Source organism: Rhamphochromis sp. 'chilingali' (assembly GCF_963969265.1).
Source record: "Rhamphochromis sp. 'chilingali' genome assembly, chromosome: 9".
Classification (NCBI taxonomy): Eukaryota; Metazoa; Chordata; class Actinopteri; order Cichliformes; family Cichlidae; genus Rhamphochromis; species Rhamphochromis sp. 'chilingali'.
In genome coordinates this window covers 1,036,126-1,062,623 of record NC_137936.1, presented here as the reverse complement: position 1 = coordinate 1,062,623, position 26,498 = coordinate 1,036,126, and the positions used below count along the sequence as shown (strand labels likewise).

At 43.5% G+C, this 26,498-nt stretch overlaps 1 protein-coding gene across 1 annotated transcript; it reads right to left on the bottom strand.

Annotated features, from left to right (window-relative positions):
- Nucleotides 1–3,169: 3,169 nt before the first annotated feature.
- LOC308403114 (calcium/calmodulin-dependent protein kinase type 1D-like) lies at nucleotides 3,170–18,752 on the bottom strand (the record flags this gene model as incomplete). The annotated part of the gene is made up of 12 exons (XM_080892363.1): nucleotides 3,170–3,300; nucleotides 3,387–3,468; nucleotides 3,744–4,096; nucleotides 5,706–5,793; nucleotides 6,348–6,426; nucleotides 7,706–7,818; nucleotides 9,420–9,495; nucleotides 10,800–10,923; nucleotides 11,096–11,234; nucleotides 14,814–14,888; nucleotides 15,017–15,142; nucleotides 18,667–18,752. The coding sequence occupies 11 exons, from the start codon at nucleotides 18,750–18,752 to the stop codon at nucleotides 3,405–3,407; spliced, it is 1,323 nt and encodes a 440-aa protein (XP_080748489.1). The 3' UTR covers nucleotides 3,170–3,300; nucleotides 3,387–3,404.
- Between the last annotated feature and the right edge of the window lie 7,746 nt (nucleotides 18,753–26,498).

The following is a 26,498-nucleotide window of genomic DNA, read 5'->3' as shown; positions in this document are numbered from 1 at the left end:
AGAGATGGAAGGAACAGATCAAACAGCAGATCCTAAAGTCCATGATACAATCTGAATGAGGAGAAAAGGCTCACTGTGTGGAAGGCTGAGATACTCGTCATTTCTGAGGACGAGCAGCAGAGACAGGCCACAGAGTATTTTCCCAAAAGTCTCGGGGATCATCGAGATGTTTTCTGGCAAAACTGAGAGCAGCCTTTGTTCCTTTTGCTCAGCAGGGGTTTCTATCTTACAGTGTGATTTGTAGATTTACACAACTGAAATCAATAATATGTAAGCAGACACCCAGCTGCATCTGTCCACTAAACCTGATTCTGCTCTCCCCGTCCTCCCTCACCCTCTGCTTAGCTGAACTAAATTCATGGTTCTCTTCTAATTTTCTCAAACTCAACAGTAATAAATCCGAGCTCCTCTTGGTCGGCACTAAGTCAACATTATCCAGAACCAACAGTTTCTCTGTTACTATCAATAACTCGCCAGTCTTCGTTTCTTCCTCTGTGAAAAGCTTGGGTGTCATCCTCCACAGTACTCTATCTTTCAATTCACACATTAATAACGTTACTCGGTCTGCATGTTTTCAATTGCGCAACATTAATCGTCTCCGTCCTTTTCTCTCCCCACATGCCGCTGCCATTCTTGTCCACCGCCTTGTTACTTCCCGGACTGATTATTGTAACTCACTTCTTTCTGGTCTTACTCAAACATCCACCCACAAGCTCCAACGCGTCCAGGACTCTGCTGCTCGTATCATCACCAGGACCCCTTCTGTCCACCACATCACTCCTGTCCTGCAGCAGCTTCATTGGCTCCCGGTCGCATCAATTTCAAAATACTCTTGTACACATTTAAGGCTGTTCATCATCTCTCTCCTCCATATCTCTCTGACCTGGTTAAGATCACCGCCCCATCTCTGTGTCTCACATCTTCTTCTTCCCTTTCACTCTCCGTCCCCTCCCCCCGTCTTGCCACCACGGGGAGCTTTCAGCTGCTCCACGACTCTGGAGTTCCCGACCTCCTGATTTAAGAAACATCTCTTCCTTCTCTCTCTTTAAGTCCAAGCTCAAATCCCATTTGTACAAAATAAATGTACCCACATACTCACATAACCTCTCCACTCTGCTATTTTATTTATGTCTTGTGCTTTTATGATTCTGTAAACTGCTTGCTTTTATGTTGCTTTATTCTACTCTGTACAGCGACCTTGAGTGTTTTGAAAGGTGCTTTCAAATAAAATGTATTATTATTATTATTATATTTCATGAGCTGTCCTGGCTGATTTCCACCCTCTACACCAGGGGTGGGCAATTAATTTTTACAAGGGGCCACATGAGAAACCTGAGTTGCATCAGAGGGCCACATCAACAACATCTTGAACCCAAGTCTGCTTAACTTTCTTAAATTGTAAAATTCACTAAATTATATATTACGAATAGCTGGCACAAACGACAAACAGGAGGGAATGTTGGAATTGATATTTTTTATATTTTCATTTATGCTTAGAAATATATAATCATCTGTATGCTGATAAAAATCACATCCTCATTAGGTCTGATTAGATTCTGTGTGCATGTGTACCATGAGATGAGAGGAAGCAGCCTCAACCTGATAATTTCCTGATAGCTTTAGTCTGTTTCTTCAAAGTGCAAGACTAAATGTTCGTCTGAGACAACACCTGTTGCACGTTACTGTTCTTACTTCTGCTGTTCTGCATGCCTCATACACACAGTTTAAGATCATTGAAAGGTCGTATGTCTATGGATAGTATAGCTGGAAACACACGCACAGACAGAATACAGACACTGATGTTCAGAGATGCCTGCTTAAGAAGGTCACGTGTATTTGTAATTGCATATTCATGATTGATTGCTTGCTGACAATAAAAAGAGCTGCAGTGAAGGAATCAGTCGAAGTGAGCTGAGTTCAGGTGAAGGAATCCTTCCCTCGTGAGCCACAAACGCAGAGCGCCTTCTTGCCTTGTTTTGTCGTGCAGTTATTGGTCTTGTGTTCCAGCGGGGTTTTGTACTTTAATAAAGCCAACACTCCTCATCCCCGTGATGATGATCACTGGACAGGAAAGCAGGTGGGCATTCAGTGAAGGATGATGTCAGTCGAAATCCTTCTGAACGAACCGTCTAACACGGCGACGTGATGACGAGCCACAAATGACCAAATCAGTTCACAGGTTGGACTCTGTTCCCCTCTACTGTCTCCACTGAGAACATCTCACATCTGCTCCTCTCACACAACATCACACGGACCCTTTCTCCCTCCTCTCTACTGGACGTCACATCGTCCAATCACATGATTTAACACAAAGTTTAAACTTGACCTTTAAAATCACTTCATTGAATCTTATTTAACACAGAAATACCATCACACATGGATGTGATTCATTTCATGTTTCATTCAGTTTATGTAATTCTGCTTTAATCAGATTAGCCTTCAGCACATTCTCACATGATGTGCATTGTAACATAATCCCTTTACTCCAAATACAGAGGAATACGTCCTTTTCAAACTCTGTGCTTGTTCATTTATTTAAACTTCTTTTTATTAAATCATGCAAAGTATAGGTCAGATATTCTCTGAGATGTGTCGTCTTCCACACACACACAGGTCACTCTGTGATCCATCATATAAACTCAAAGTTTACACCTATGCACGACCAGCATTAAGACCAGTTAACTATCAGCAAGGTCGCATATGAATGGTTCTGTGTTCAACGACCTTTCATTGAAAACCAAGTGTAATGATGGTGTGGCGACAGAGTTCTCTTCTCACACTCCTGGAGTCACCTGCTAGTCTACCAAGTTTAAAGATCCTGTACACATGAAAGTAAGCCACCTACTCCTTTTTATTTTATTTGTATATTGACTTATATCAATGTATATTTGATGAATAATGAAAATGCTTTATTATTAAAATGGGGAAACACTATGTAGCACTCTGATCAGTGTTCGCATAAGGCTGGATATTAAGACCTTTGTTCTCAACTGTGGGCGTGACAGTCTCTCGACCTCGCGTCGCCTGACACTGCCCCAACGGTTACCCAAAGCTTGCACCCAGACGTAGTGGGCAGGTAGCCAGACTTGCTTGTTTGGTACCTCCCACCTAAATATTTTTGCTGATCAAGCACATCCCTCTAAAGCATTGGTAGACAGCTGTGGTCTCTGGACACTGTAGACACTGCTCAGGAACAACTCAGGAAATACCCGGGAGATGTGCCAGGCGCCACGGGACACCGCCAAAGGTTCCTTGTCGGTGCCCTGATGGGTCAGAGCTGTTACGGCAGCAAGAAGAGGCCTGCACAATATTAGAGAGGGGGTTTGGGTGTTATGGCTGTTAAGTACAGCTGACATTTAAACGTGGATACACACGGGGCCATTTACCTGCATCTCGTCATCAAATCACATGATGCAGCACACACCAGACTGAAGCGGCTGGTCCTTCCCCGGAGCCACTGCATCGAGCCTGCAACACACTCAGGATTTATTCAAAGCCAACTAATGGATGGCAAATTATATAAAGCATCACTCTGGAGGTCTTAATAATCAGTTTACCAATTTAAGCATCATTTGAAACAGTATAAATATACACATAAAAGAAGCAAAGTAAACAAAGATGTAGTGCAGTTTGGAAAAGCCTAAAACAGCATGTTTGCTCCTTACTCTGGCCATCTAATTCTAGTTATTTCTCTCTATCTGATACATCAGACGGCAGCTGGAAGGGGTCAGCAGTTTAATTACCTCTGAGACTGGAAAAAGAGAGCATCATTCTCTGAATGGAAGGTATGAACTTGTCTGGACTCCTCAGTGCTGAGAGGACTTCCTGGTTCGCTTTGACTGGCTCTCAGTGAAGGACACAGTCCTGTCTCCAGGTCACAGTCACTCCAGGAGAGAAGACTAGCAGACTGGACAGGGTTTCCATTGGGGTCAAGGGGGTCTGCCTGATCTTGGCAGCTTCTCACAGGCTCCAAGTCGTTCTGGGACGAGGACTCTGGTTTGATGTTCGGTATGGGGAGGGCGGGTGTGGAGGGCACGCTGTGGGACAACTGCATTTTCTTCATGTGCTGGATTACAGAGGCTGCATTGAAGGCTTGCTGTTGGAGATCCACAAAGTGAGCAGTTACTACTGGTGCAGCCTGCATCTTGTATAGAAAAACATCTAGCATAGCAAAAGTGTCTTTTAGAGAACTCCTGCTGGAATTATGAACATATGTTCATAATTCCATTATTTCAGAAACTTTACTAGGTCTGTACGTCTATAGAGGTGGAACAGGTACGCAGTGCAAGTTTGTTTAGACATACTGTTTTTGTTTTCTCATACGGCATAAGTCATTTGTTTTAGGATTCCTCTATCCTCTTTAATTTGAACTACTTATTGATAGAATTATATTGAATTCCATCAATATTAAAATGTCTTAATGGAATCCTTATAGCAGATGTTTTATGGATTAACATGTTTGTGTTAATACATGTGAATGGCAGTTGAAGGGGATTCTCCATCAACAGGAAAAGCAGTAAAACTTGTGAAAATATTACAATTTATGCACATTTTCCAGAGTCGTCCAATGGGCTGCACTGGAGTCTCTGCTGGGCCAATTCTGGGCCCCCAGCCCGGTGTTTGACACCCGTGGCGTATGTAGTCACCTTTCCAATCATTAGCAGGGCTCTAGACTAACTTTTTGCCATGGGCGTACCGGTACAAAAGTTAGGCGCACACAGATTTTATAATAATTGATATAATGTGTTTTTCTGGATACACTGTGCTTTTTCAGCATTCAAAGATTGATGACACCGTGTCAGAGCACTGGCTATGAATTTCAGAAGGATCAGGCCTTAACAGAAAAGTTAGCAATAGTTCTTTTCCTATTACAGCTACATCCACTTCTGTCGTGCCTAGGCTGCTCACTAGGGCTGGGTATCATCACTGATTTCTACAATCCATTCGATTCCGGTTTTCAAAGTCCCGATTCGATGCAACTTAGCCTCAGACAGTCAGAAATATTATAATTCTGATCATTTATCAGCACTGACTTCATCAGAATTGTGAGCATCACAGCAGATGCCTTTGTGTGAAAGTAACTGAGAATAAAACAGAAAAACATGAAGGAGATTTTCCTGGTCTGGCTTTTTATAGCAGAAAACCTTAAAAATATTCTACAATGTTCTGCATATAAAGTTTAAATTTCTTCAGTATTGAACAAGCTCCGACAGCGTGTCCGTCTACGGGCCGGCGGGTGAGAAAGCCGAGAAAGACAAAGCTGATCCTGATGCGTCGGGTCTGTGTTTACGTCTTTGTGTGGAGTCCGTGTACCTGCTCTCATCTGCTGTTTGGTTGTTGTTGAAATGGTTTCTGGCAAAACACAGTTATGTTTAAAAGTCGATTCAGGATCTAATGAGTTGATAACGCTTTATTCAAGCTACTCACCTCCCACTTCCACCTGCACTTTCAACTGGACCACGGCCAATCAGAGAGGTCCCGCCCCTGACTATCTCTGATTGGTTTAGTCCACGATAGGGGCAAAATGTGTGTCTGTTGTTGACCACAGGGAAGGTTGCAGATTTTTTTTTTTTTTTTTTTTTTTGCTACCCGAACATTTGGTCGCACAGGTGCAACCAAATATTTTTTTGTTGTCGCACCACTGAAAAATTTGGTCGCATTTGCAACCAATTTGGTCGCACTCTAGAGCCCTGATTAGCCATTACCTTCCATTTGGATGTGGCAAAGTTTCTCTCCAACTGTTCACACACAGACTGATAAATGTCCTGGTCTCTAGCTGTGTCTCCAACAATCCTGCGAGGGTAACATGAGCAGACGTACAGTTAGGTTCTTGGGTATTTGGACAATGTTGCGTCTGTACACCATCATCGGGCAGATAGAGCTAGTCTTTGTTCCACATTCTCCGAGGCTCAAAAGTAGTAAGACAAACAAACATAATGTGTTCTCTCTTAACTGAGGTCTGTCTTCTGTCTTTCAGGCCTTTGTCTTGCATAGCTGGCCATAACTTTCCTTCTTTTTAAGAATGATTGTTGATTTGGCCAATCATACAATGTTTGCTATCTCCCTTATTTTGGTTTTTCATCCTGCTGACAACCAAATAGTTGAAGACTTGGAATGAACCCCAGATATTAGACCAGATCAGTTTCTCACGTGTCCACGAAGCTGCTTCTATATCAACTAACCAATTACTTTTGAGTCTCTCAGAAAAAGACTGTAATTCATAAACAGCTGATACTTTTGTTCATAAATCAAGCAGAAAGCTATCTTCAGTCACATGTTGATTATGTGGTTTAAAATGTGTAATCATTGTCCAAAACATTACGACATTTAAGAGGCAAAGCACTAACCAGGGGTGCCTGAGTGCCTGTTCAGTGGTGAAGCGTTTAGTGGGGTTTTTCTCCATCATGTTCTTGATGAACTCTTTGGCTGTTGACACATAATATGGACAGAGTTCAGTTCAGCGTACAGTAGCATGATTCCTCTATGTTACACACAGTTTTATTAAAGCTCTCGAAAACACATCTAAAGCCCTTCATTAGGAACACCTGCATATGAAGAGAACGTGTGAACCCACAAACAGGAGGATGCTCGGTGGTGCCAAACACGGCTGCTGATTGATTGGACTCTCACAACAAGATTATCTAGAGTTCACACAGAAGGTTGACTTGTAGAAAAGCAGCAGTGTCCTGGATGAAAGTGCCTTGTTGTTGCTGAGCGATCGGAGCAGATTGATGGCCCATGCTAAAACCAAGCCCTGGAAAGGCCCGGCTACGTCTGCAGCCTGTCCGCAGCTCACACACAAAACATTTCACTGCATGTTGTACTCTGCATGATTGTGTATGTGACTAATAAAGCTTGTTTGTTTGATGTAAATTCTATGAGTTCAAAGTGGAGTTTTTCAAAGAGGAAGAGGATAAGCAATGCTGTGTTTGTTCACAAAAGTAAGGCCACCACAGCTGGAACAATCACTGCTCTGCTCCCTGTATTCAGGACAGATCACGCTGATGTTTGCTTGCTCGTGTTACTCCGCTGTGGCTTTTGTTGGGTGGAGTACTCCTGCCTCCCTGCATCTCCGTGTCTGGTCTGTTTGGATTTCTATCTTCCCAGTCATGTCAGCGTGTCTGTCTGCTTTCTCACTGTTCCTTTTAGATGTTCATAAAACTTGACCTCTGACCTTGACCTTCATTGCAAGGTCACTGAGATTCAAACTGGTCCAAGATTTTTAGTAGATACACCTGTGGTATCAGTTTGAAGCTCCTAAGTTGCCTCATTGCCGAGTTATTGCACAAACTTGAGTGTCTACACTTGACACTTTTACAGCTGAGGGGCGAAAATGACAAGAAAGTCTGGTTCCTTGGAGGTCAAATATAAAGAAACGAGGTGGATCAAGATTTGCACTGTTCTCATACTGACATCTGCATGATGGATCAGTGTCAGGCTAATGTTCCCGGGAAGCTGTGATTTTAGATCCTGCATGTGATTTTTGCCAGGTTTGGAACTTAGTCTGTACAGTCACATGAATAATTCCCTCTTTAAATGATAGTGAAACAGTGCAACCTAGTGTAATGTAAGTGTGTTAGAAAAAGGACTGGTTGTCATATTTCTTGTGGTTTATCTGACCCAGTCTCAGCTATTTACATCGAGTACTAATGAAGGAAAGAGGAGGGTCAGTACTGAAAACTGTGGTGTGTAGCTGTTAGCATACCTGATTCGGAGATGTCATCCCAGAAGGGCGAATGAAAGGCGTACTCAGCTCTCATGATCTTTGAAAACAAACGCTTCTCGTTTTCTTCAAAGAATGGAGGGTAGCCACAGAGCCTGCAGCACACACACAGCCTTTCAGATACCGCCGATTTGGATCAACTCTGGATTACTTTAGCAGCCATCGTCATGCTTATATGACATTTATACAATATGCCCTGACGCGGGTTTCATCAATTTGCTGGGTTTCCTCAGCTACTGTAGTAAACGGGCAGAGCGGTCAAAGCCTTTCAGCACAAACACATTCACAGAAATGTTGTTAAGCAGCGTGAAACAAGCTGCACTGATTTACACAGCAGGACAAAGAAATGCTTAAACTGACACTGTTGGGTCTCAAATCCACCTTCTGCTCAACCATCTCTGATTTGGATAAAAATGTTACAACAGAAAATATGAACATTGATAGTGAGGGCTGTGAAATTTCAGCTTCATTTATCAAACACTTTTCTTCTTTTTATGGACTATCGACACGGAGCTGTGAAGCAGCGTTTGAGCATAAATGTCTCAGACTATTAAATATAAAAGTACTTTCACTGAGGAGCTGTAATTTGAGACAGATACATTACATGTCTGAGTACTGGCTAGTGAAAATATGAAAACAGTCCAGGCTTCCTGTAAAGTTCATGTGAGCACACATTAATAAAACATGAATGGTATATAGTTATACCATATGTTGATGCATGCTCCATCATCCAGCTGACTGCAGCTTTCCCCAGTCTCATAAACAGTACAAATATTCATGCAAACTGGAAAAGTTCAAAAACTGGCTATTTGAGATGGATACATTGAATATGATGGCAGCAACATTTCTCACTTGAAGTTGGTAGAGGGCCACAAAAGAAAAGAAAAACAGTGCAATATATCCTCAAACGATTCCAGGACACTGGGGAAATCTGTGTGCGTAGTTAAAAACAGCATCCTTCTGTCGTGCACGTCACTGTATGTGACCTGTTGAACCACGCCATAAACTAAAGCTCTCTGTGAACATGATCAGGAAATGCAGCTGCCATCTTTGTACCAAAGCTCAGAGAAGATGCGTTCCCCTCCACACAACACTTTCTGCAGGCTCTGCACAGACAAAGAGCCACGACAGCAGCTACGTTCACATACGAGATGAGGACGACATTCCTTTCCCCAAATCCAAACGACTCCCTCCTCAGCTCCCAGACATTATGAAAAGTGTGGATGCTGCACGGTGGTAAACGTGGCCCCGCCCAACCTTTCGGTACCTGTTGCTGCCACCAAATTCAGAATGAGCTGATGTTTTTCTAAAATTATCAACATTTGATCGATTTTCTATGATGTATGGATGCTTTTACAGCAGAGATCATTTGATCCCGTCTTTGATGAGTTGATGAGCTTTACAGATCCTTCTGGTCTTATTTATATTTCACACTGTTGGGCTTTGGAGCACACAGCTTCGTGTTCAGTGCCCAACCTTCCAGCTCCAGCTACTGCTGGAGCCACAGTTACACAGTGGAAGTAAATACTGCAGTATGTGGTGACTCTAATATTGTACAAGTGTTCATGTACTTCTGACTTTTGGAATATGAATAAAATCAATAACTGATGAATGTTCGCAGTTCTCCATAAATGATCAGTGAATATTCATCTATACAGTTAGCCATGTTATTATGAACGTGCAGGCCTGTACTTACAGAATATAAGTGATGACTCCAATTGACCAGCAATCCACTGCTTTGCTGTAGGGTTTCTGGGCCAAAACCTCCGGAGCTGCAGAAAGCAGGACAAACAACGTGCAATATAAGCACCATTATAAACAACACACTGTTTCCACTCCAGAAAAAGTCTCGTTAAAGCTAATGTGTTAAAGCTAAGTTAATATATGGTTCAAAAGAAAAGGCAAAAAGTTGCCTTTTACAGCATTATTTCATCTAATAATATTTCTCACAGTATTGATACTGCATTACAGCTGTTTATTGAAGATGTCCATTTGAGGATCCTTCCATTATGTTAACTTTTATTACAAGTACGGTTAGAAGTATTTTATACACATTGCATATCTGTGCTTATTTTGAGTTGATGTTCGGGTCATTGAGGGTCTTAAGCTTCACTGGCGTGACTGTCCAGGTGATACATGCTGAGGGAAACTAGAACATAGAAGGATAACTGCAATGCATGCTCACAGTACATATAATACATATAATCTAGGAATAGGCCTGAGCAGAGGCCCAAATGTTTCCAGCCTCTTGTTGCAAACCTGTTGCATTTTATTCTACTTGGTAACAGATGAGCAGAGTCAAGAATTAGCCTCAGAGACCCTGAGGGCTTAAGATTATTACTTGTATGGAAGGTGTTATCAAAATGAGAAGTTCTATGTCTGTTTATAGCTATTAAAGATGTACAAGATGTACGATTAACTGTGACTAATGTCTGGAACATATTTTAATCTGTCATTGACGCCATGGGGGGGCGTGTACCCCACTGCTGTATAAGTGTCCACAGCCTGTATTTTGGTCAGAAGACATATGTTGATGTTTTCTCCGGGCTGTTAATAAACTCATCGTTTGATTGCACTTTTCTGGGGCCTCCGTGGTTTGTGACTCTGCTCTACATGGATCGATTTCACGACATTTTCAATAATAATAAGATCAAAGTCCAGTTTATTTATATATCACATAAAAAACAACAGAGCTGACCAGAGTTCCCTTCCTGCTGCTCCACCTGCTCGTTACGTTCACAATAAATCAAAACGAGCCCTCCAGTTCGTGCTGTCACTGCCCACATGAGCACTGAAGCCTCTCAGCAGGACGATGGAGCACCCCACCCAGTGACTCCTGGGAGGTTACGTACTGTCATTCAGCACATACACAATAACTGTCTGATTTATGAAAACTGGGTTTTTTCTTGCTCCAGTGTGATGAGATTTTGACCAAAGTAATTGTTTGTGGTATTAAGCTGTAGTACAGTAAAATGGTGCTTTCCCACAGCAACAATGTACAAATGGTCTATCACTGCAGAGGGAAAAACAGTAAGTATGTCAGTCTATTACATATGCAGAGAAATGGTTAACTCACCAACATATCCTGGTGTTCCACAGGCTGTAGACATCACTCCATGCTCCAGCGTCTTAGACAGACCAAAGTCACTCACCATAATCTTTGCATTCTCATCTGTATTATAGTACAGCAGGTTTTCAGGCTGAGAGAACAGGAAAAGCAAGACATGAAATACAGAAACGTACCTAAAATGTTCAAACACACTCATTAAACATCTGTTAAAGTCATTTTACCAAACATGTCAACATCTGTGGCTTTCACTTTGCTACTGGGAGCATGTTTGTCTTTGTTATGGTGGCTCTTTTGAGTCTTACCTTAAGATCCCTATGCACAATGCTGTTTTCATGCAGGTAGCTGACAGCCTGCAGCACCTGTTTGATCACTTTGCTGGCATCCTTCTCAGTATAAACACCTTTGTCTAAAATGCGATCAAACAGCTCCCCACCTGATACCCTGCACAAAACAGAAGAAGAGTTATCAGCGTTTATGTCTGGCAATCAGGTCTTCTGAACTTCTGCAGGACGGTAGACTAAGGACGACCATGGTCCATCGAATGATATAATAACCGAAAATGTTGTTCCGCTGTGCAAACAGACTTCGAGTAGCATTTAGGAAATGTGCCTGTGACAGGTTTGTCCATCATCTGTGTGAATCAGAGCCATCTGAAATCAGCACCCTTGTGCTCACTAACTGCATACAGTACTGCCATTTCCCCAGTTCTCTGTTTAACAAACAAGGAGAGAAACTTGCACCGCTAAGGCCAAAGTAGCACTGAGCAGTGCTGGTTTTCTAACACTAGAAAATAACTCAAAATGTTAGAAATATTCCAGTGTTAGAAAATCAGCACTGCTCAGTGTTAGTCTTTGTAAATCTTGAAAACTGACTAGGTTACTTTTAAACATACAACACTGTCAAAAGTGTTCATTTAACACTCAAAAGAGTGGACACATATAGACACTCTCCAGTGTTAATGTAACACTGGAGATTTTGCGGTGTAGCTTGTGCAAACCGAGCTGGCTGAATGCCCAACACACACACACCGGTGCGTCCTAACAATCTGGAGGGTCCCACCCAGCACTGTTACAACCCCAGTCTGCAGTGGGACCTGTCTTCTTTGCTGAGAGATCCAGAATGCCTCAAGGGTCCATGGCTCCCCCTGTGTCTGTGCCTGAGCGCCCTGAATCCATGGTTCCTGCTCCACCAGTGCCTGTGGATCCCTCACCACCCAACCGAGACCTGAGTGGTCCCGTCACTTTCTTTGCCAGTGCCAGGCCTGGTCCCCTGCAAGCCACTGAAGACATCCCGTCTCCTTCGCCTCTCCTTTTGCTGCTGGTGATGCGGCCAGCCCCCTGTTCATGAGTGGATGACTGGTCCACTTCAGGGGATATTTTGTGAGGCTCAGTAGTGCAGAGTGACCTGAGGCCCCTCTCATGGAACCATGTCTACATTCAGAAGTCCTCCATACTGAGACATTAAACATGAAGAGGACAGAATGAAAGACAGAGAGGGGGCTGAGGGAAAATATGTGCATTATAATTATACTATTAACCTTACCAGCAGCAGCAGCAGCAGCAAGCAATAGATTGTGAAGTACTACGTAGCTGAATTCTGTGTATGCATATTCCCATTTCCATATCCATCACATGCAGGTGCACATAGGGATTATCTATAATGATCTAATAGAAGATCATTATGCAGGTGTCCTGGGATGAACATTGTGAGGAGACGTGGTAATCTAGTATTACATACTTCACATCAGACTTTGCACAGACAGAGGTCATGTTCCAGATGTGATACGGGTATTAATGTAGTTGCACACAGTTGTGTAAATGTTGGGTTTTCTTTGGACTGGTAAGATTTAGCAGTTTTTACTGCTGCCACCTGGTCCTGCTCCACCACAGCTCTCCACGCCACTTTGTCCTGCTCTGCCAGAGGTCTTCACAATGTCTGGTCCTGTCCCACTAGAGGTCTCTGCACTGTCTGGTCAGGCTCCACCCGAGCCTGAGGTAATCTCTTACCTTCAGGTCCTGCTCTGCCCAGGTCAGAGGTCACCGTGTGGCCGTCTGGCCCTGCTCCACCCGTACCAGGGCACCTCCGTCTGTGTCGGGTCCCTGCCTCTGCCGCCTTCGTCAGCCTCCAGTTCTGTCCTCCGAGGGTCTCCGCCACCATCACCAGCCTCCAGCCAAGCCATCTGAGGGTCTCTGCCTCCACCCATGCCTGCCACGCAGGGTTCTACATCTGCTCTGCTTTCGTCGCTCAGACTTGGTAGTCGACCATGACAACAGAAACCTTATAGGTGCTCCACGTTCCACGTTTAGTCGGCCTTCTCCTCATGTCTATTTCTGTCCTGTCCCAGCATCTTAGTGTTTGTCTCTGTGTTTATTGTACTTTCTGTTTTATTTTGAGTCTCTTGTCCAGTCTTCACTTTTGCTTCTCCTGTCCTGTTAGTCTGTATAAGTTCCAGCTGTGCTCCCACCTGTTGCCCATCCTCTCGTTACCCTGTGTGCATTGATGTCCTTAGTCTCCGTCTACTTGTTGTTGCATTGTCATGCTGCGTATTCTGCAGTTCTGTGGTTCACCTGTAGGTGCTAGATTCCACATTTCTATGTTTTCCTGTTCTTTAGCTCAAAGTTTTCTTTTCTTGTGTGTTTATGAGTTTCCTTAGCACAGCAATAAAGCTGAGTAATTCCTTTGATTTTTCCAAGACGTGAAGCTTAATGTTTTATTGTTGATGATGAAGTCTGAGGAGGCTGAAGCTGTAGAGCAATGAAAGCAGTGGTGTTTGTGGATAGATGGGCTGATAAAGTGCACGTCTCACTTTCTAACCACAGTGAATTGGACTGAGGGTAAACAATGTGTTTTAAGGTGTTTGACTCTATGTTCGTGCTTGTAGACCTCCTTGAGATTTGGGGTTTTGTAAAGTGTAACGTTGAATGCACAGTGTCACAGTGGTTAGCAGTGCCTCGCAACAACAAGGTCCTGGGTACAAATCCTTTCTGTGTGCACTTCTCCCCATGTCTGCGTGGATCCTCTCCACATACTCCAGCTTCCTTCAACATGCAGTTAGTGAGCTCAGGTTAATTAGTGATTCTAAACTGGCTGTAGGTGTCTGTCTCTGTTTGTTAGCCCTGTGATAGACTTGTCCAGCATGTACCCAGCCCTGTGGTGGCTGAGACAGCATCCAGCACAACTGGGATTGTTGAGATAAGATCATTGATTTTAAGAAAGCCATTTAACTGTTGCCATCCATCCACAGAGTGATATGCAGAGGCTGATCCAGCAGTTTAAATCATCTTTTCCCGACTTATGCAACAGAATAAAATTAAGGCTGAACAACTCTATCAGCTTGGAGGAAACACGGATTTCTAAATATTTAAAGTTTCTTGTGTAAAGATAGTAAAAGGTCTGCTACAACCGCCTCATCCATACAAGGTGGTAAAATATTGGATTTGGACCCGTTTATTGACGAGTTGTGGCAGCAAAGAATGGGGGTCCCTAAGGAGTAACAGCACATCATTAAGGAGAACTGGATGTTCTGTATTAAACTGCCAGCTGAAGACATCTCTGTCTTATAGCAGCCGCAGTGGTTCTGTGAACAATGCAAATAGAAATGGAAAGAGAAGAATGTGGATATTTGATTAAAGATTAAAGCCGACCTTTTTGTTTTTGATTTGAAATATAACAGCTTGGTGTATTTTGGAAAACAGCCAATAATGAGCAAAGAATGGTAATAATACAAGTTATCAGATGGTTCAATAAACTCCATTTAAAAAAATCATTTTAGCCTTTAAGGGGTTAAAGGCTTGGTGGCATGAAGGAATGACACATAGCTATATTAGTTTGTACCAATATTATTTATTCAATTTGAACAATAATTCAGCCTATTTTAGCAAAAAAGGCTGAATTGTTACTGTTCTGTACACACTGTGTACTCGCATTGTTAATGTAAGATTATACTGCAGTAATAATTGTCAGTGTTGCATTATTTCAAGGTAAACATTAATAGAAAGTCAGCTAAACAGTTCCACTTACAGCTGCATGACCAGGTAGTAGTGTGTTCGACTCTCGTAGAAATCCTCCAGCCCCACCACATTGTCGTGCTTTATCCTGAAATAGTAAGAAACAGGAGGATAACTCGTTCTTATTCTCTTTAACCTTTGACATGTTAGGCAGCAGAACTAGTCACCGCTAGACTTTATTCATTACACATTTGAATAAGTGTGTGTGTTTGTTACCTCCTCAGCACATTTATTTCATTTTCTAGGTTGCTATGGGCGAGATGTTTTTTCTTCAGACATTTCAGAGCATACATTTTCCCAGTTTTCTTCTCTCTCACCATGAAAACCTCTGAAAATGAGCCCCTGTGCAAAAACATCAAAGAGGATTAATGACAGCCTGATCAAATGCTAGAAACAACTTTATCTTGGTTAACAGTTTTATTTTGTTTGTTCTTACAATCCTCTCAGAGATCTACAGAAACATCTTCCCAGGGTGATGGATCCAGCAGTACTACAGACCCCTGGAACAAGCAGGGGCTAGCTGCTCAAACATAAGCTCCACGACTTCTTTATTACCTCATTTGAAAGCATTTATACTGGGTTTGCTTTTTAACAGGTAAAATTCAAAGGGGTGAAAGAAATACTAAGTTTAATTAGGACAGTGGCAAGCACATCATCCAAGACCAAAACCCTTCGATCATATCATTTCATAGAAAGCGATTCAGATGAGCACTAATTGACACAGTGGAGGAATGATCTACTGCACAGGTGTCCACCCCCAGGCCTGGAGGGCCGGTGTCCTGCAGGTTTTAGATGTGTCCTTGATCCAACACAGCTGATTTAAGTGGCTAAATGACCTCAACATGTCTGGTAATGAACTAATTATGTGATCAGGTGTGCTGACCCAGGGTGAGATCTCAAACCTGCAGGCCTGGGGTTGGACACCCGTGACCTACTGTAAAGTAAATACCATCTGGTGGTATGTTTGAGAAACTAACATTAAAGCAACAATTACCTCCTTACGTTCACACTGATGCCAACCCCCCACCACCACCAGACTGAACTTTAACAGCAGCAAAGTTCTGGTTTCGAACCGTTCCTGCGTTTCCTGTGTGGTTTTTATCCTGGCTCCACCATCCAAACATGTTTGTTACCTGCTGATTCTAAATCAGCTGTCGCTGTGGCTATGCGATAAACACTGTTTAATGTGTGTGTGTATGAATCAATAAACACGTCTCATACAACGCGGTGCTTTGAATGATGACCGAGGCTAGAAGAATGATGTATAAACACCACTTCATTTGACTTTGTGTACAACAAATCTGCTCTACATTTCCTGAGGAACAGCACGTGTTGACCTGCACACAGACGCCGACACCTGTTCATAACACCTGCCTTTAAGTACATTCAGTACATCCATTCACAAGTGTAGGCAGCCAGACACTTAATCCTGTAATGAAGCAGTGCTAGGATGTTCTCAGACTGACGTCTCACACACAGGAGCCTTACTCATGCACTCTGTGACGGGTTTATTAACTCGCTCTTAAACAGCTCCTAACGTTAATTTAATACGTTGCTGCTCTTCACTGATTTAGTGAAGCCAGTATCCAGTGTTGGGGAGTAACGGAATGCATGTACCGCCGTTACGTTTTTAAAATACAAAACATGAGTAACTGTATTCCGTTACAGTTACCGTTTAAAAAGGTGGTATTCAGAATACAGTTACTTTGTTGAAATAAATGGATTACACTGCGGTACTTTCCTGTTTCATTTTGTCGCGGGTCAGGACTGTTTGGGTTTTGTTTGACAGCTACGTTCTGTTGTTCCAGGCGGCAGCGCTACGGTTGCCATGGTTACAGGGCGACGCTCTCTCTCTCTCTCTGCGACTGTGTGTTTCCTGGGTGAGAGAGCGCATTTTCGTTGTTGTTGTTGTTGTGCTAAGCTAAAAGGCAGAATGCTACAAGCATAGCTCTAAAGAATGTAGCCTCATGAGCAGTGTAGTCCGTGCTGCAGGGAGAATGGACTGCCATACACGTTATGGGTCTGTGAGCGCGAGGAGGGAGAAAAAGGGGAGTGGAAAGGTACGAGTTGTCATCGAGGAAAAACGGGAGCTGGAAGCATGTAAATATAATAATAACCACTGCAGCCAAGAAGAGAGCCTGACGAGCCCAGTTGTAAGTAAGCTATTAAGACTCGACTGTACACCGTGTTCGTGTTTTCCTCCGAAAACAATAAGTTCCGTTGGAGCAGCCTTTCAACGCCTCTCTCTGTCTCTCGCAAGAAAAGTTGACCCAGACAACAAAGTAAAGCTATTTTTCGGCTACGAGCCGACAGGGACCCCGCCGTATTAGTCAGAGGTCCCTTTACTACAGTTCGGAGTCGCGGACCTTCAGTAATAGTAATAAATCACACAGCAATAGTACATTCACGTTGTTGTAAAAAGCATGATAATATATTAAGTAATCCAAAGTATTCAGAATACGTTACTGTCATTGAGTAACGTAACGGAATACGTTACAGAATACATTTTGGGGCATGTATTCTGTATTCTGTAATGGAATACATTTTAAAAGTAACCTTCCCAACACTGCCAGTATCTCCCAGGTTAGCAGCCAAAACACTTTTAAACAGTATGAGAAACCTTTACAACCAGCTGTCTTGTATCCATTTATAACTTTTCCATTCGGGTTTGTCTACGAAGTAACCATTTCAGAGTGTGGAAACAGTAGCCTCAGCCTAACCAGTAAATACTGGGCATGTGGAAAGCATTCTGCCTGCTTCCTGCACTGAGGCAGCGCTGTCAGAGCTTACAACTATCCACCAGTTGCCCTCAGATCACATGAAGGTGATACAGAGATGTGGCCTATGTGGAACAAGGGGAAAACAGTCTTCACTCTCTGCACACCAAATCTGGGAGTGGGTGACACAATTATCTGCATTCTGCAGACAGCATACTCCCATCTGGATAGTAACAGCAGCACAGCAAGGATCACCTTCTTTCATTTCCCATAACATTGTGTTAACATTGTGTATTATTCACAGAGAACTGTGGAACTGAGGCACATTATAGCGCTGTTCTGGTCCTAATGATGACCAAAGTTACATTTCATTTACTGCATACATATTCAACACTTTATCAACCTTACAGACAATTTGAAATCACCAGTAAATGTAACATGCTCACCTTTGTACCAAAAGGAAGCCCACACAGGTGTGTGGAACATACACACTCCACACATAAAGGCCACAGCCAATCCAAATGTCCCAACCCAGAAGCTGCATATCTAACAGTACAATAGTAACAGGTTCACACATGCACTGCAGCCCTGAGCATGACTGGGATGTACCTGAGAGAGGTTAATGAAAGCAAATGCATCCTGTCTCCTGTCAGCTCCACGGCTCAGCCTGTTTCCACTGGTGACATCAGACCAGTTCCTACATCATCATTCTCTGTTCATGTGTTTGTGTGGAAAACCAACTTTGGATTTATTAGCTCCTGTTACTAAACAACAATATAGAACTTTTTCAACTGAGAAGGAAGTGAAAATATATATCGTCTTCACATAGATTACTGATTGGCAGAGCTAGCTCGAAATTTCAAGTTAATAAGCGGAAATTTTGAGAAAGATAACTCAAAGTTTCGAGTTATGGATGCTTTTTTGTGGCAGAAACGGCTTCCGTAGTCTGGGGTGCCTGCAGCTCAGCAGATAGAGCAGGTCTTCTGCTAGGCAAGATACTTTGAATATGTGAGAATGTTAGCTAGAAAGCTAGTTAGCTAGAAACACAGAAGCAGGGCTTGTGTGAATGTTGCATAAAGTGTGTTGAGTGCTCCGGGAGGCTTAGAGGTTCCTCACACAGAAGCATCACCATGAGTGAAAAGTACTCACGAGCCCATCTTCCCCTTGAAGTCAAACACGTCCTTGATGTTACTGGTGCTTTTCTTCCAGCTGCAAACAATCTCCTTCTGGCCCATCTTAGCCGTAGTTTCCTGAACAACCACAAATCACATCAGTTATTCATGCTGACAGTGGAAACATGTACTTATACATTACACCACGCAACACATGTGAAAGTGCTGCTGAGCCAAAGTTTGCAGCATTCCAGTTTACTCCGGTGTCTACATATAACTAAGTGACTGTAGTTACTGTGTGCACTGATGCACTGTGCCTCAGTACACAGAGTCAGGTTTGAGTCGATATGATGCTGAAATAAATCATTACAGTAAGTGAGGTTTCATTTATTCAGCTATACAAAGGAAAAATACCAAACGTCTGCGTTTTCATTTGATGCACTGTAGCATCAAAGCACATGAAACCTATGTGTATAAAGGACAGTTCTTGTGTGTCCCTGTGTCCGTCTGTCCTCTGTGTGTGTCCTTGTGTCTCTGTCCTCTGTGTGTGTCCTTGTGTCCGTCTGTCCTCTTTGTGTGTCCTTGTGTCTCTGTCCTCTGTGTGTGTGTCCTTGTGTCCGTCTGTCCTCTTTGTGTGTGTCCTTGCATCCCTCTGTCCTCTGTGTGTGTCCTTGTGTCCGTCTGTCCTCTGTGTGTGTCCTTGTGTCTCTGTCCTCTGTGTGTGTCCTTGTGTCCGTCTGTCCTCTTTGTGTGTGTCCTTGTGTCTCTGTCCTCTGTGTGTGTCTTGTGTTCGTCTGTCCTCTGTGTGTGTCCTTGTGTCTCTGTCCTCTGTGTGTGTCCTTGTGTCTCTGTCCTCTGTGTGTGTCCTTGTGTCCGTCTGTCCTCTTTGTGTGTGTCCTTGTGTCTCTGTCCTCTGTGTGTGTGTCCTTGTGTCCGTCTGTCCTCTTTGTGTGTGTCCTTGCATCCCTCTGTCCTCTGTGTGTGTCCTTGTGTCCGTCTGTCCTCTGTGTATGTCCTTGCATCCCTCTGTCCTCTGTGTGTCTCCTTGTGTCCGTCTGTCCTCTGTGTGTGTCTTGTGTCCTTCTGTCCTCTGTGTGTGTCCTTGTCTCTCTGTCCTTCTCTGTGTGTCCTTGTGTCCCTCTGTCCTCTGTTTGTGTCCTTGAGTCTCTCTGTCCTCTGTGTGTGTCCTTGTGTCTCTGTCCTCTGTGTGTGTGTCCTTGTGTCTCTCTGTCCTCTGTGTGTGTACTTGTCTGTCTGTCCTCTGTGTGCGTCCGTCTGTCCATCTGTCCACTGTGTGTCCTTGTGTCCCTGTCCTCTGTGTGTGTCCTTGTGTCCCTCTGTCCTCTGTGTGTGTACTTGTCTCTCTGTCCTCTGTGTGTGCTTGTGTCCCTCTGTCCTCTGTGTGTGTCCGTCTGTCCCTCTGTCCTCTGTGTGTGTCCGTCTGTCCATCTGTCCTCTGTGTGTGCTTGTGTCCCTCTGTCCTCTGTGTGTGTCCGTCTGTCCCTCTGTCCTCTGTGTGTGTCCGTCTGTCTCTCTGTCCTCTGTGTGTGCTTGTGTCCCTCTGTCCTCTGTGTGTGTCCGTCTGTCCCTCTGTCCTCTGTGTGTGTGTCCGTCTGTCCATCTGTCCTCTGTGTGTGCTTGTGTCCCTCTGTCCTCTGTGTGTGTCTGTCTGTCCCGCTGTCCTCTGTGTGTGTGTCCGTCTGTCCATCTGTCCTCTGTGTGTGCTTGTGTCCCTCTGTCCTCTGTGTGTGTCCGTCTGTCCTCTGTGTGTGTCCGTCTGTCCCTCTTTCCTCTGTGTGTGTGTCCGTCTGTCCATCTGTCCTCTGTGTGTGTCCTTGTGTCTCTCTGTCCTCTGTGTGTGTCCTTGTGTCTCTCTGTCCTCTGTGTGTGTCCGTCTGTCCCTCTTTCCTCTGTGTGTGTGTCCGTCTGTCCATCTGTCCTCTGTGTGTGTCCTTGTGTCTCTCTGTCCTCTGTGTGTGTCCTTGTGTCTCTCTGTCCTCTGTGTGTGTCCGTCTGTCCCTCTGTCCTCTGTGTGTGTCCTTGTGTCTCTCTGTCCTCTGTGTGTGTCCTTGTGTCTCTCTGTCCTCTGTGTGTGTCCGTCTGTCCCTCTGTCCTCTGTGTGTGTCCTTGTGTCTCTCTGTCCTCTGTGTGTGTCCTTGTGTCTCTCTGTCCTCTGTGTGTGTCCGTCTGTCCATCTGTCCTCTGTGTGTGTCCGTCTGTCCCTCTGTCCTCTGTGTGTGTCCTTGTGTCTCTCTGTCCTCTGTGTGTGTCCGTCTGTCCATCTGTCCTCTGTGTGTGTCCTTGTCTCTCTGTCGTCTGTGTCCCTCCCTTGTGTCCCGCCCCGTCTCCCTATGTCTGCGTGTTCCACGTCTCTTGTTGTCACAGTCTACATCTTTGTGTATGTTCATGTGTGTCAGCTGTGTCTCCCTCTGCTCATCATCTGTTAACTTCCCAAGTCTCAACTGTTCTTGTATTTTCTAGTGTTCCTGGTTTTCGTCTATTTCGTTTTCCAAGTTTAGGATCTTGTGATTAGTTTCTCATTTAGTTGGTTTTCATGTTTGGTTAATGTTTTGTTTTCGGCCATAATAAAAGGCACGCTTTTAGTTCCAATCTAGTTCTGTTTCCACGTTTCGTTCGTCTGCCTTTGGGTCCACTCCTGTCCACTCCACACCGTCTGTCAGTGATGTGTATTTGTCAGTCCTTCTCTGCTTTGTATTACCTGCAGCAAATTTTATTTAAGACACTCAGGTGTATGTCCTGTGTCTTCTTCCAGGTGTGTTTCTGTTATTTTGTGTTTAAAGGTTTATTTCAATATGTTGTTTATTCTTTTTGAAATAGTATATTGGTAAGATTGACTAGTTCTTGTCTAACTGAGAAATTTTATTATCAGCATGTAAATATGCACATTTAAACAACACATCTACTCGATTATGAGAGAGTGGTCTGAAAAGTTCATTTCTTAGCCTGGGGATGGGGATGTACATAGAGTTTATACACATCTGATGCTTTGGAGAATGGAGGACTGAACCCTAAGCCTATCTAGTCCTTTGCAACCCTTAAGATGTCACCCCAGTTCCCCCGTGTTACATAAACAGTTGCATGTCCAAGCCTGAGCTCACTTCTCACTGGCAAAGCCCATTTCTACTTATCAGGGCCACAGGATTCAAAAAGGCAGAGGATTAGAGCGATAAATACCTGTGCTTACTTAATCTCCCCGTCCAGCCTGCCTTCTCCTGCACTCCTGCCATATCCCCTGACAAACACTGCTTGTTTTATTATGTGGACTTGAAACTGAGCTTCCTTGAATATTGGCAGTGCATACTAAACGTCATATGTTAAATTATGACATGTGTATATTTCATTAGTTTTCTTGTGTGGAAAATTTGATAACATACAATAACTTAACATTTCACAAGTGCTAATTATCTATGCTGGAGACAAGAGTGTTTTATTAAATGTAAAGTTACATTTGTTTTCCTATTTACAGGATAATTCTTTTGTCCAGTTATTAAACGATTTGTAAACAGAGAGAGAGGATAACTGAAATGAACGCTTACCTTAATCACAGACGTGAAATAAACGGAGCATTTGCCAGAGGACCTGTGCGCAGTTGGTTGAGGTATCCCGGTGGTGACCCGACTGTTTCTGGTGGCTCCTCCTCTTCTTGAGCAGGGGCGGGGCCTCCCCATTCATCTCTTCCACAGTGCTGCATTCACAGAGCCATGGGGCTTACATTACAGCGCCAGGATTGAGAAGATGATGAGACTGCATAATTAAAGTGATAGTTCCAAACGAATGAAACTGCTGCATCCAGAAAAATCACACTTTACCTGTTTTATTCAGTACAGTGCACGAATGCAGGGAGGCAAGTTCTCCCACCCTTCCCTCCCCTCAGGGTAAGAGTTTGGGTGTCATACTTGATAATACTCTTTCATTCCAGTCTCACATTAATTCCATAACCCGGTCTGCTTACTTCCTCTTGCGTAATATTAACCGACTCCGCCCCTTCCTTCCTCCCCATGCTGCTGCCGTCCTTGTCCATAGTCTTATTACGTCCCGCATTGATTACTGCAATTCCCTCTTATTTGGTCTCCTTAAAAGGTCCCTTCATAAACTCCAACTTCTCCAAAACTCTGCAGCTCGGGTCGTAACTCCTACTCTGTCAAGAGCTCATATTGCAACAGTTCTTCAGCAGCTTCATGGTTGCCCGTAGAAACCAGGATAAACTTTAAAATCGTACTTCTCACGTACAAGTGTGTCCATAAATCTGCTCCTTCATATTTGTGTGAGCTGCTCCAGATCAACACTGTTTCCTGCCCTCTCAGATCATCATCTGCTGTTCATCTTACTGTTCCATCCTCACGTCTCATCACTGTGGGGAGCAGAGCTTTCAGTCGCTCTGCTCCTCGCTCTGGGACTCTCTTCCTCCTGCACTAAGAAATATTGACTCTCTTTCCATATTTAAGTCACAGCTCAAAACACATCTGTTCAAACTGGCTTATTCGCTTTAGTGCTGATTTTATCTGTTGTCAAGCTCTGCAATTTTAACTTATGTATTTTATGACTATTGCTCCTTTTATTAATGTTGTTCTTTTCTAAGGTGACCTTGGGTTTCTGAAAGGTGCCCTCAAATAAAATTTATTATTATTATTAGTATTATTTCCTAAAACAAATGTTTTCAAAAATCGTAGCAGTTTGAAATAATAGCCAAATATGTATGTTTTGTGTAAATGTCTGGTTATTTACCCCAAACCAATGCAATTTACTGAATTTACTGCATCCAGTTTCTTCATTCATCCACTGCTTATCAGGGTCATGACTGCAGCTGCCATGGAGCAAGAGGCAGGCTCCACCCACAGCAGGGCGCTAATCTGTCACAGAGCTAACTCATAGGCTGCGTTCACTCTGCAGGTCTTGATGCTCAATTCCGATTTTTTGATCAAATCCGATGTTTTTGTCTGCTTGTTCACACTACAAATAAAATGCGACAGCAAACGCGCTCTAGTGTGAACGCTCAGAGCGCCCGCATGCGCAAAAGAAGACGTCACACACAGCGCGCTCTGCTTAGACCCAGAGCAACAGTATGTTTGACTGATGGCCTTAATATAAAGACTTCGGACTTTACGTTTCCCAATTTTTGCTTTATTTTGTTATTTACATAATAATGTGAATAACCTAATAATGATCCTTACTGCTGCTTCAGAGGATAGCTGCAGATTTCTGTCAGAATCTGCAGATTATACAGTACAAAGAAAATGTTCACGTTGTCTTCCCAGCAGTTTCACCGGATGGCCAGGAAGCCTTCACGATGTCTCCTCCGGCGCTGATAATTGGTGTCTGTCTTGTGTCAGTGACGTAAAAGACCTGACCGTAAACCAGCAGTCGCTTTCTAAAACATCGGATATGTATCGGATTCAGGACCACATACGAAAGTGACCCAGATCGGATTTGAAAATATTGGATTTGTGCCGTTCACACTGTCACACCATGATCGGATATGGGTCGCAGAGGGTCAAAAACATTTTCGGATTTGAAAAATTGGGATTTGATGCGCTTTCGCCTGCAGTGTGAACGCAGCCTAAGAGACTGAAAGCTCGTTAGACAAAGGTTAAATGTGAGCATAAAAGATATGCGTTACCCGTTAAAGGGGGCGAAGAAACCAGGACTGAGTTTAACGAAGAAACGAGGTAACTTTTTAAAGAGGAAACAGGTTAACTTTATAGAGGCTGTTTCCAAACCAGTGACAAAAGTAAAGTAGGACCTTTTACCAGCAAAAGCTAATTTCATCTTTTTGGAGTTACAGTGTGCGCTGAGGGAAGTCAGTTTTAAACTGGGATTGAAAGAAAATTAAACTGGGATTCTAGTTGAAAAGGGGGTGAAGGACATGGATTTAGGGCAGATCACAGCCTTGTGTAAATGCAAGGTGCTGTCTCACAACGTGATTTATTTGTTTCATTTATTAATTGTGGATAGAAGTAATTATGACAAACTAATGAGGAAACATTGAAAACATACAACCCGTTGAGGGGACAGGTAGGGTTGGGCAATTGAAAGGCTTTGTTTTGTTTAGCAGAATCACTTATGTTATATTCTAGGCTTTTAACATGTAAGTAAATGTAATGGATAAATAAGGGATTAGTTCATTTCTCAGGGGAGAAATGAAAAAGGGGGACTGTTAAGAGATAGATAGATATTTTTAATGCGTATCTGCTCGTTAGATTGTTTTATGAGAGGCCCAGGGCTGGTTCCAGGGCTTGAATGAGACCTAACCAACATTGACACACATTGCACTTGTTGTGTTTCATGTTTGTCCTTTAGTTTGTCACATGTCTGTATATTCTGACATGACAAAGGTCTACCCACACATCTGGAGATTTGCACACAATTCCCCTTCTCCACGTATGTTTCAGCTGTGTCAACATCTCAGCTCTGCTGGGTCATGGTTACTTCAGCAGTGAGAGACGCAGCTCAACACAATGTTTCTCAGAGGCAGGATATTGATAGCACAGATAAGCAGATTATGTATGTGTGAATAGCTAATGCAAAGAGCTGCCCAGTAAGCTATTTTACTGCATTATTATAGTTATCCTAATTAGATGAATATTCACAGAGACAACAAGAGAAGGCATAAACGAAAACAACTTAACACAAGAGACTGCTGCTGTTACACAGTGTTGTGGTTTAAGTTAACAGGCCAGGTCCAAAGAGATCACTGTGACCAGCCAAGTCTCCGGAAAATAGCATCGCTATTCCTCGAAGATGAGATGATGAGATGGCCTTTATTTGTCAGTTGCAGATCTTTTGCCCACAACCGAGATGACAGACCTCCGACCGTACATACAACACAAACATCACATTGGGGAGACAGGTCAGGCCAGGTAGCGAGGAAAAAAACATTGAAATGTGTAACACAGAAGGATAATACAGGAATGCACAGATATCAACACACCATAACACAATAAACACAGACAGCAACATGGGTTCCAGTGTGCACATCTGATCTGGGACCGCTGCAATCTTTCGACTGCGCCTCCAGCTGACCTGATGTCCACATCATGGGGGAGGTAAGCGTTGGAGGTGGCGTTGGATCCGGGGTAGAGAGGGTGACGCGTCAGTGAGTGCTTATCAGTATCAGTATATGTCTGTGTGTGCGTGTCCAGAGTTCAGCTGAGACAGTGTCCTTCGCCCTGCCAGGCTAAGTAAACAGTCTTCCAGCCAACCCAGGTGGCCTTGCATGGAATGGGAAGGAACAGACTCAACACAGTCGTTATCAGGGAGTTGTTGTTCGGCTCCAGCCTTGAGCTGGCGCCGAAGGTAATTGAGAATTTCAAGCTGTTTTTTAACACTCGACACTGGTCTCTCAGTCTCCCGTTAATAGCTGCGAGCTTCTCCGTGATGTTATTAGCCGTCGATTCTGTGGTCAGACAGCAAGATCCCTGGGAGGATTCTAAGTGTCGTTAATACGGAAGCTCTTTTCTGGCCTTATTAACCAAACTGCACGTATGAAGCACTATCGATACTAAATTATCCTTTGCAAAGCCGCAGTTCACTGTGATTGGTCAGATGTTGCCAATGCCACGCCCATCACGACTAAGAACCATTAACCAGCTTCGTGTTCCTGACTACTGATGTTAGGGTGAGCCAATCAAATGACAGTAAGAAACCCTGGCTTTGTAGCACAGGCCCAGGTCACATGAACACCGTCTGTACACAAAGGAGAATCCCGTTCACTACTTTGTTACTGTCAAGAGAATTTTCAAATACTTGTAAATCTGATTGTGAGTTTTCCCTAAATCACCGTCTACGGTGTAGGCAACAAAAACTGTTTGCTTTACATTCGCCTTCTTTATCTGTGCTCATGTTCTACAT